Here is an 11,618-nt window from a genome sequence, read left to right as displayed (position 1 = left end):
GATGCAGTCTAACAATATATATTGCTAAAACAGGTTACAAAATTATTAACATAACCTCTCTGATTAAGACCTCTCACATAATTTACATCCCCAATGCTAAGCAACATTCAAAAATTAGAGAGAGAATCTGGAGCACTTCAAAATCAATAGATTAATTCTTCTTCTTTGAGTGCTTAATGAGCCAGTCGATGACAGAATCAATGTTGGTTGAGTTCTTGCATGATATCATGAAGCAGGCCACTTCTCGGTCAGTCATTGCCTTCAGGCCCCTGAAAAAAGAGCATATGAATCATCAGATAGTATTCATTGATGAGTAATTTGTATCAATCCGTAGTAGCTTCTGTGTGTACTTACATCACTTCTGTGAAACTTTGCTTGGGGAAAGCTTCAGGCTTGTCAGTTTTGTTGCCAATGACCAGTAAAGGGATACCAGTCAAAGATGGCTTGCTCAGCAGGTCATGGAGCTCACTTTTGGCAATAGCCATGTTCTCACGATCTGCTGCATCAACAACATACCTGTAGATGCAATTGTTTAGAAAATCAACATCAAATTTCCGTAGTTTATTACGTATACAGTAGACCTTCAACAAAAACTAATGATAGAGCTACCAGGTAAAATAGTTATCTATCAATGACATCAAGTGGGAATGAATCAAAATAGTAGACCGCAGCTAGCACAAGCTTTAGCACATATATTAACTAAGCAAATTGAGAAGGTCAGGAAAAATAAACAAGCCATCAGTGTTTTCTAAAATGAATGGCCTAATCGGTAATAATAATGTGACACAAGACAAACCCGCATTTAGACATGACACCAAAAGAATTAAGGACAACGAAGGTAGATTAAAAGAACCTTAAAGTAGTCTTTATATACTCTTATTACAACTGAGAACGAATGATCTGTGCCTTGAGGTACCCAAACTGTTTTGAATCAACTTTACAGGAAGCAGATGCCAATAAAATGTCAATGCAAAATATTTTGGTTCTACAATGTGTACTGATTAAATTGACCAAATATTTCTATTGAGTAAATTCAACATAATTCAGCTGTGTATTTAGCAGTGTTCAATAAATTCGCATAATAATTTACAACGAAACATTTTTTAATAAAATAGAATGCATGTGCAACAAACAACAGCTAAGCATGACAGCTGGTCAGTAACAAGGCAGTGCATTTCTTGACACAAATTAGGAATATAAGGAACCAAAGAAACATACACAATTGCAGAAACTGCACGGCAGTATCTCTCCCACATGCTCCGGAACCTTGGTTGTCCTCCAAGATCCCACAATTTGATTGTGACATTTCCTTTGGTCACCTTTCTCATATTGAATCCTACTGTAGGAATCATGTCCTCACTAAAGCCTCCTGTCTGCAGAACAGATGTTCATGATCAATCAGCACAACTCAAGTAAGGGAATGGCAAGAAAGCATCAAACTTACAGCAATGACATTCACAAGCGAAGTTTTCCCAGCATTTTGGAGCCCAATCAAGGAAAGCTCCATCTCTTGCTTGAAAAAGAGGCTGTAGACAAAAAATTGTAAATACTTGAATCAAACTCCGATGAAGAATGAGTAAATAATCATGTATGTCCATTCCTTTCTAGGTACACAAGTCAAAATTGTGCTCCAGCACTTAATGATACGTGTGCAAGACATCCTTTAGATCCAAGCCCCTTATTTATATGCATATCAAAGCAAAGCCTGCCGGCTGGTAGGTAGAAATGAAATAAATCATAGCCTATACAGCCTGCTGGCAACTCTTTTCCATCCTGATTGGATTTCAAGAATAGCATTGCTGACCTTGGGCAAAATCTACCGTCGGAAAATTTAATGAAGATAAGCATGAACCGACAAATCATCACAAACTACGCGTTTGGGAATTATCACAACGACAAGTCATTACTTGCCACGTGTGGTAGCTCTATCTTAGTCAGCATAACGACAAAACGGACATAATCTACCACGTGTCACTTACAAGTGGGAACCAGGTTGCTAAGAATTGAATGACCGGAACGGCAAGTTAGTTTCGACTTAACGGACATAATTCAGCACGTGTCAGAGCATGTATGGTCCGGCCAAATTTATGCATATCAGAAATGGTTTTTTCTCCTCTAGACAAGATAGAGTCCACGATACATGTGGAAGACATCCTTTAGATCCAAGCCCCTTATTTATATGCATATCAAAGCAAAGCCTGCCTGTCTGGTAGGTAGAACTGAAATAAATCATAGCCTATACAGCCTACTGGCAACTCTTTTCCATCCCAATGATTGAATTTCAAGAAAAGCACCGCTGACCTTGGGCAAATTCTACCGTCGGCAAATTTAATGAAGATAAGCATGAACCGACAAATCATCACAAACTACGCGTTTGGAAATTACCACGACGACGAGTCATTGCTTGCCACGTGTGGTAGCTCTATCTTAGTCGGCGTAACAACAAAACCGACAGAATCTACCACGTGTCACTTACAAGTGGGAACCAGGTTGCTAAGAATAGAATGACCGGAATGGCAAGTTCATTAGAACGTAACGGTCTAACGGACATAATTCACCACGTGTCAGAGCATGTATGGTCTGGCCAAATTATGCATATCAGAAATGGTTTTTTCTCCTCTGGACAGGATAGAGTCCGCGATAAAGTAGGATAACCATAAAAAATACCGACCATGCCCTGATCATGAGGAAATGCCAAGCACGATTCCGCATTCTGCGCAATATTAGAATGGAACAAATTGACCCCTTTAAAAAATAATAGGGACCAATTCTGTGCCCCTTCGTCTCTCATATCGATGGGCAAGCGTGTTCAGGAAATACTCCGATCGACATGCTGAATCAGTAACGTGACCGCCATGTGTAGTCGACGGGTCGCGAGAATTTGCAGCCATATGAAGATACCAAACTCCATAATCCGAACGCTGCTCACGTAAAACAACCAGAGGAACAGATTTTCCTTATGACTACGGGGATTAGGTTAAAATACTCGGATAACAACATGCTGCTGTTAACCAGCATCACATTCATAGAGGTCAAAGTTCCCTGCCAACCTACCATCGCAGCAACGTGCTAACCATACGCGAAATATACGGGGAGATTATACCGCTCTACCTGCCGCAGCAAGCACCCGATCCAGCAGGCTGCTAATCCTAGACCAGCCCGGGATCCCCAGATCTCCGGGCCCCTCGCCCGCCCCGCAATGCCCAGGGCGTCAAACTCGAGAACCTGAACCCGCCCGCCCGGGGCGTATGCTTGTAGAGCCACCATACCTGCGGAGCCAGTTGAGGAAGGCCTCCCAGAACCCCATGGCGGCCGCGCGCGCGCTCCTCGACGAAGAGGTGGATGGTGGCGGGGAGGCGGTGGGTGGCAGGGGCGACGGGATCTCGAGGCGGAGGAGGATTTGGTGGTGGAGATGGCCGCGCGCGCTTGTTGCTTTATCTGGATGGATGGGGCGGGGCGGGGCGACAGGGAGGCCGCGAGTAGGAGGAGGAAGAAGGGAGGGGAAAGAGAAGAGAAGGGTATTATTGGCGTCCTCCAATCATATGCTGTTGGCTGGCACCCGGGCCTCGGCGGGCGGGGCACGGGCCTCGGGGGCCAGGGCCCGTGTCCACGTAACTAATCAGTAATCGTCGCTGACTATCGTCGCTGACTATCAGCTCAAATACATACTCTATCTCTGCTAAATAAAACATATTCTGCTCTATCTTCCCTTTTCGTTAGATTTTTTAATTTTTAGGATAGGAAGTAGTCTAAGTTATTTTTATTTAGGGGAAGTAGTGTAAGTTAATTAGTTGTTGCGGGCTTTATCTGTTTGACATTGCTATTTTTGCAAGGTGAAAAAAGGTTATTTTTGTAAGGGAGACGGACTGCACGCGCTGTAGACTTCGTCAGGGACATGCTCAGGAGGGGCAGCGTCGATGTGGGAGCAGAGTACGACGGCGAGCGTGTAGACATTATTGGGTTAATATCTCTCATATCTCAATGATTACTATGAGAGATATTAACTCAATACCATGTCACTCAAACTCAGTACAACATGTAAGAAACATATAGAAAATACTATTGTACTTATATGCATGGAGTGGGTGTTTTCGTCACCGTTTGTTTTGGTTTGAGATTCAGCGAGAGAGGGCTATTTTTTCACCTACCATGGTGAGCAGGAATCTCGGGGAATAAATCGACGGCACATAACACACTCACACCCATGTGTGTGTACAAAATCCACTCCCAAGGAACATAAGGTATTCTTGAAAAAACCCAATAAAGTAACATATACCAACGACACCGTCAGAACATCATCATACCCACATTATGACATAATACACTCTAGAATTTTCTATATGGTTTATACGTGGTTATATGATAGAAATTGTTATCGAGATATTTAATAGATGTTTGTAAGATCATTGGTAACATATGTAGTGTAAGGATTTAAAAATATTTACGAGAATTTGTAACATATGTAATGTAAGGATATAAAAATATTTATGAGAACAATCATACATATTATATATGTCGGATTCTCTTATATATGTAGACTATCATCCATGCATGTGTCTCAGTTTAATATATGGGGTCGTGCATTTATCTTGTTTTTGGAATGCATTTGGAGATTGTTTAAGAGGCGATGCATTGAGAAGGAAACAAACATGTGACTTTTGTTAGGATTATGTTTTAAATGTAGCACGCAACATTTGCATTTTCCAGTAATAAAATATACAATTGTACCAGAAAGAACATCAAAATTGAAAGTTAACTACATCAATACATGGTACTATGGTACTAAGTAATGGAGAGATTTAAATAAATAATATAGTTTGATATAAATGAGTTATAAACAAGTATAAAATTTAAGTATAAATACTATGTAATTTTAACAGTCTCCTGGAGACTGCCGTGTGTTTTATAAACAAGTATTAAAAAATAGTATAAATACTATGAAGTTTTAATAGACTTGGTAAATGTATTGTTCTTTTTTTATGAGTAGTTTATTCTTCGTAAAAAAACAATTATTTTAGGAGTCCTAGATGATTGTGTCGGCTAATATTTTGTTTTATATGTCCATTTTATTATTCCGCAAATTAATTTTAATGTATGTTAATGATTTAATAGACCTAGACTCACAGTCTATTCTTGTACCCAACAATCTAACTATTTCTTAAAGTGTCTAAACAATTTTTACTATTTCGAGCTAACAAATTGCTACACTGTCAAGTCTAGGTCAAAGGCAATAGAAGCAAACCAAACTATAAAAAAATATAAAAGTATTTCTTAGTTGAAGAACACTTATGCATTTATGAAAAAATTGGGTAAAGGGTGTAATATTTGATGTTTCAGATCTCTGCCCGTTACTTGTTGCCCATGCTATCTTTCTGTATTGTCAGATACCACATTTTTGGTTGTTTACACCCATCTCTCCACTGTCACCAACTTTTGTGTCCTTAGTATGGCTTACTCATATTATTTGACTATGGGATCCACTTGACTTGTCTTACCATCTATTTATAAATTCTTGTTGTCATTGTCTCTTGGTCTTTTAGCATTCATCAATTTATCACTCCACAAAGCTGACATTATGTCCATTTGTCCATGGACGTGTTCGACGATACATCATTGATGCCTTATCGCTCCACTCTTCTCACAAATCTATCAATATGAGACCTCTGTTCTTTTAGCAAGATTATGGCACATACATTGGCAACCTAACCTCGTCAATAACAATGAGAAAGACATAAAAATTGCAGCAGCAAGTTGGTAAAGTTTTTGTAGGGTCGGTCAATGAGATCTTCTGATGCATAGGAGTTGTTTTTGAGTCTTCTTTTACCATTATAATATGTACCCAGGGATGGAATCTTACTGTGGAGCCCATCCACCCTAGCAAATGCCACATCTAGCCCTAAAATGCGTGAAAAAGCAAGATGAACTTTACCATGAATGAAATAATCGTCCCCAAATGTAAGCCATCTAAGATTAGTCAAAAATAAAATCCTACCAATTTTGATAATTTTTTAAAGAAAAACATCAACAACCACAATATTTAATATTTAATGTACACACTGAGGACATTTATTCTACGGTGAATCTATTGATATTGATTTAGTAATTTATATGTTCATTTTTTTTAATAAACTTGGTCAAACTTAGGAACGTTAACTTTTGACTAATCCTAGATACCTTACATTTTGGGATGGAGGGAGTAGAACATAAGCAACATAAAATAAAGGTGGTAATTTTATCTTCCTTTTAGAGTTTCACATTTACATGGAAAAAATGTACTAGTTTATTGCAAATATAGAAAAAAATGATGACACAGACCAACTTCTCACTAAGGTAATGTGCCGGACCAATTGAAACCCAAACTATCATTTATGGGAAACACATTGTGGCAACTCTTATATGACACCCCATATGTCAGTTACGACATTGATGCTCACGTGAGTCCATCGCATGGGCCTAACACGTTGGCGACAGGGAGGCCATGCGTGAGTAGGAGGAGGAAGAAGAGAGGGGGAAAGAGAAGGGTATTATTGGCATACGGCAATCATATGGTGTCTATCGGCTGGCACTCGGGCCTCGACGGGCGGAGCACGAGCCTCATGGGCAAGGGCCCGTGTCCAAATACATACTCTATCTCTGTTAAAAAAAACATATTCTTCTATATCTCCCCTTTTCGTTAGATTTTTTAATTTTTAGGGTAGGAAGTAGTCTAAGTTAGTTTTTTAGGGGAAGTAGTGTAAGTTAGTTGGTTGCGGTCTTTATCTGTTTGGCATTGTTATTTGCATAAGGTGAAAAAAGTTAATTCACATTAAAATAATACTATGAATTATAATTTGTTGGAGCAAAGTCTACGAGATGGAACATTCATGCCTAGATGAAGGTTAGGTTGATGCAACATTTGTTAAGCTAGACTGCTGAAAACTTTCTGAACCTCAATGTTGATGCAACATTTTGTGTCGACACGAAGGTTGGGCCGATCGGTGCAATTATTTGGGGCAGAATGAGACTTGTGCTCTTATTCCAGATGTATCTAGTGTCGCAATGGATGAAGCCCTAGCGATGAAGAATGATATTTGGCTTACTTAATTGTAAGAAGATTGGCTTCGTCTTGTCAATTTTTCCATTCAGCATCAGAGTATGCGGATTAAAGCTACACACAATGTTTTGCCACAACATCAATGATCTGTAATCTTGATACCTACATGATGGCCACGACATTCCCTTCAAAAAGTTTTTTTGTCCGTCCTTAACAAACAACTTACATGTTGCATCAGACTCGTAGGTTTTTTTTTTGAACGAGACTCTATCTTAGTTGAACTAATATATTTATGTTCATGTATGACTATTTCATATGTTTAATTTTGTTGAGATGAATTGTTACTTGAGAAACCGAGGAAGCATTTGTATGGTCCTAGTTGGTACATCCCACATTGCATCAACATTTCCAAATAAAAAAAACGCATATACATAAGCAACAAGATATGCATGATTCATATTATATCAATGCTTACTATGAGAGATGTTAGCTCAATACCAGTTCACTCAAAGTCAGTAGAACATGTAAGAAACATATGGTATTCTTGGAAAAAACTTGACCCCAAAAAACCAATAAAATAACATATACCAATGACACCATGACAACATCATCATACGAACATTATACACTCTAGAATTTTCTATATGATTTATACATGGTCATATGATACAAATTATTATCAATATATTTACTACATGTTTGTAAGATCATTTGAAACATATATAATGTAAGGATATAAAAATATTTGCGATAACAATCATACATATTATATATGCAGACTAGCATGGATGTGTCACAATTTAATATATGGGGTCATGCATTTATCTTGTTTTTGGGAATGCATTTGAACATTCTTTTAAGAGGCAATGCATTGAGAAGGAAACATACATGTGACTTTTGTTAGGAATATGCTTTGAACATAGCACACAACATATGTATTTTCCAATAATAAGATTGCAATTGTATAAGAAAGAACATCAAAATTGAAAGTTAACTACGATACATGGTTAACTATGATACTAAGTAATGGAGAGATTTAAACAAATAATATAGTTTGATATAAAAGAGTTATAAGCAAGTATAAAATTTTAGTATAAATACTATGTAATTTTAGAAGTCTCATGGAGTCTGCCGTGTGTTTTATAAACATATATTATAAAAATAGTATAAATTATATGCAATTTTACGAGACTTGGTAAATGTATTGTTCTATTTTTATGAGTCATTTATTCTAGACTAGCAATTCTAGGTCCAAGGCAATAGAACAAAACCAAATTGTAACAAATATAAGATTTTTTCTTAGTTTAAGAACACTTATGCACTATGAGATAATTGGGTAAAGGGGGTCATATTTGATGTCTCGGATCTCCGTCCTTTACTTGTTGCCCATGACATATTTTGATTGCCATATACCATATTTTTGTTTTGTTTACACCCATCCCTCCATTTTCAGCAACTTTTGTATCCTTAGCATGGCTTCTTCATATTATTTGACAATGAGGTCCGCTTGACTTGTCTTACCATTTATTTAAAAATTCTTGTTGTCATCGTCGCTTGGTCTTTTAGCATTGATCAAATTGCCACTACACGTACGTGACATTATGTCCATGTCGATGGACGTGTTTGGCGATACAACATTGATGCCTTATCGCTCCACTCTTCTCACAAATCTATCAATTATGAGACCTCTGTCTTTTTAGCAAGGTCATGGCACAAACATTGGCAACCTAACCTCTCTGATAGCAATGATAAATACATAAAATATTGCAACGGCGAGTTGATGAAGTTTTTGTAGGGTGGGGCAACAAGATCTTGTGATGCATAGGAGTCATTTTTACGATTTTCTTCTTTTATCATTGATATGTACTAGAGGATGAAATCTTACCATAGAGTCCATCCACCCTAACAAATGCCACATCTACCTCTAAAAATGCGTGAAAAGAAAGACGAACTTTGCTAAGAAACAAATACTCGTCCCAAAATATAAGGCATATAAGATTAGTCAAAAGTCAAATCCTACAAACTTTGACCAAATATTTAAGAAAAATATCTACATCTATATTATTGAAACTTCATTTTATGGTGCATCTATTGATACTGATTTAGTATTTTAGATGTTCATATTTTTTTGCATAAACTTGGTCAAACTTAAGAAACGTTGACTTTTGACTAATCCTATACACCTTACATTTTGGGACCGAAGGCGTAGAACATAAGAAACATAAAATAAAGGTGGTAATTTTATCTTCCTTTTAGAGTTTCACATTTACATGGAGAAAATGTAGTAATTTATTGCAAATATAGACAAAAATGATGGCACCACCAACTTCTCACGGAGGGAATGTGGCGGACCAATTGAAACCGAAACGATCATTTATAGGCAACACATTGTAGCAACTCTTTATATGACACCCCATATGTTAGTTACGACATCGATGCTCACGTGAGTCCATCGCATGGGCCTATCATGTTAGCGAAAGGGTGCGATTGCAAATGAGGAACACAAGGCACCATGGTCACCGGAGAAGACCAAAATGAGGTGCATTGGTTGACCCAGCCAGAGAAGGGGATGGTGCGAATGGACTGGCGTCATGCGCAGATGAGGAATGGACTTAGGAGGGCGGGGTTAGGCACGAGGAGTTTGTCGGTGATAAAGCCTTAGGGTACATATAGTTTTCCGGGTACGGGGAGCGTCGGTGACGTCGAACACGAGGTAGTTTAGTGGGAGGTCGAGGGCGGTGTAGAACCTATAGAGTCGACAACTCAAGCAACATGGCACATGAGCAGGGTATTAGGCCGACGTTGGCGACATTAGGGTCAACGATAAGCAATGAGGCGGCGATGATGATGAACATGCTATGCTGGCGACATCGATGGCGAGGTGCCTTAAGGGACGCTAAACACATCAAACAGGAACTCCCATACATTTGGTGATTGGTTTACGATCGAGACATTTTTTTGCAATTACATGTGGTCCATCCTTTTTTGCTTAAGGTATTCTTATACAAGCTATGTACTCCGTATTGGAGACAGTGGTAGGAGCGCATGGAGTCAGCCCGGACGACGGCAAGGAGCGCACATCGTCAGGCACAAAGGTAGGAGATTTCACGATTGTCCTAGACAACGGGGACTGGGTTGACGGAAAGTGTCATTTGCTCTCGAGCACCAGTGCTCTCGCCCGTTAAAAAACATTTAAAATCATGGTTTAAAAGTTTCAAAAAAATATGAAAATAATTCGGCACATAGTTAGTGTTGTATCCCACAAGCATGTAAAATCGTGACTCTAAATTTGTTGTATTATGAGCTACACAAAAATGACAAATCTGATAAAATTTTGAGATTTCAAACATACTTCTACAGATCTACATTTTTGTTATTTTTGTACAGCTCAGGATACAAAATATTTGAAAGTGATATTTTACACGTTTGTTGGATAATTCATGAGCTACATTCGAATGTTTTTTTCAATTTTTTTTGAAACTCACAAATATGATTTTGAATTTTTTAAACTAACCAGGAGCACTGGAGCTCGGGAGCAAGAAATCTTCATCCCTGGGTTGAGCTTATGCTAGTTCGTGTCATACATACAGTTTGATAAAAAGCTAAGTCCAGGCCACATTTGTATTGTTTGGAGGTTTTTTTATAGGATTGTTTGGAGGAAATAATACAGCGTAGTCCTAGGATTAGCTTCGTTTTTTCAGCATGTAAATCCGTTTCAGTGCATAGCTTTTTTTTTTTTTTGAAGGTGAGATTCAGTACATAGCTGTGGTCAGCTACCATCACTGGGCTGTGCAAGCATATGGGCTGCTATCCTCGTCCTGGGCTTCCAGCCTCCCGAACGACAGCGACGCACAGGAGGCAGCTCACCCAACGTACGTACCGCGCAGCTCTTCGATCGATTAGTCCCACCTCGCTTGCGAGCAACGCTCGCGCCGGTCGACGAGGCTATAAGAAGAGGCGGAGGCTGCCGTTCCAAAGCATACCTTTCTCGGCCTTTTGGCTAAGATCAAGTGTAGTATCTGTTCTTATCAGTTTAATATCTGATATGTGGGCCATGTGTCCACAACGATATTAAATTTATTTTTTGTGGGGAAGGGTCCAACACAGTGGCCACTGGGGCCCTTACGTGTCGCCCGGGCGTTGCACTACTTCCCGGGCCAGGCGCACCCCAACCAAATCAATTTGAAGTTTTGCTTAAATTTCGTCATATGGATAGGAAAGTTCGAATTAGTACATATAAAGTACAAGCTTTGATTTTTAAATCAGACTTAAAAAGTTGGTGAGGCTGAAGTACAGGCCTCTGTACAGGGAGAGCCAAACAACCAGATGACCAGAACCGAATCACACCGGAAGTTCACGCGTACGGGACGACCTCTCATCAACACGACCATCGATTTCGTACGTGAGGAGACTTATCGTTTGTCGTGCATGCTTCACAGGGACTGTGCGTATCTTTTTCTAACACAGTACAGCCAGGACAGGGGCTGTTCGTATCATTCGCATCACGCGCACCAACTGGCGGGGCGGGTTGATGTGTCACGCTCGGTGAGGTTATTCTTCGCGTGAGCACTGATCACACATGATT

The 11,618-nt window shown here is 39.1% G+C and overlaps 1 protein-coding gene and 1 non-coding gene across 2 annotated transcripts; one reads left to right on the top strand and one right to left on the bottom strand.

Annotated features, from left to right (window-relative positions):
- Nucleotides 1-2: 2 nt before the first annotated feature.
- On the bottom strand, nt 3-3,444 carry LOC124701619 (ADP-ribosylation factor-like protein 8a). The gene is made up of 5 exons (XM_047233712.1): nt 3,270-3,444; nt 1,445-1,526; nt 1,219-1,373; nt 355-516; nt 3-269 (listed from the first exon to the last, which is right to left on the bottom strand). Exons 1-5 carry the CDS (start codon nt 3,305-3,307, stop codon nt 152-154), a joined length of 555 nt encoding a protein of 184 aa, XP_047089668.1. The 5' UTR covers nt 3,308-3,444; the 3' UTR covers nt 3-151.
- A 7,568-nt stretch (nt 3,445-11,012) lies between these two features.
- LOC124705107 lies at nt 11,013-11,205 on the top strand. The gene has a single exon (XR_007003949.1). It is a non-coding gene; the product is annotated as a U2 spliceosomal RNA (small nuclear RNA).
- The last annotated feature ends 413 nt before the right edge of the window (nt 11,206-11,618 follow it).

This window comes from Lolium rigidum, chromosome 3 (assembly GCF_022539505.1).
Source record: "Lolium rigidum isolate FL_2022 chromosome 3, APGP_CSIRO_Lrig_0.1, whole genome shotgun sequence".
Lineage (NCBI taxonomy): Eukaryota > Viridiplantae > Streptophyta > Magnoliopsida > Poales > Poaceae > Lolium > Lolium rigidum.
The sequence above is the reverse complement of the archived record's forward strand: the minus strand, read 5'-3'. Positions and strand labels throughout refer to the sequence as shown.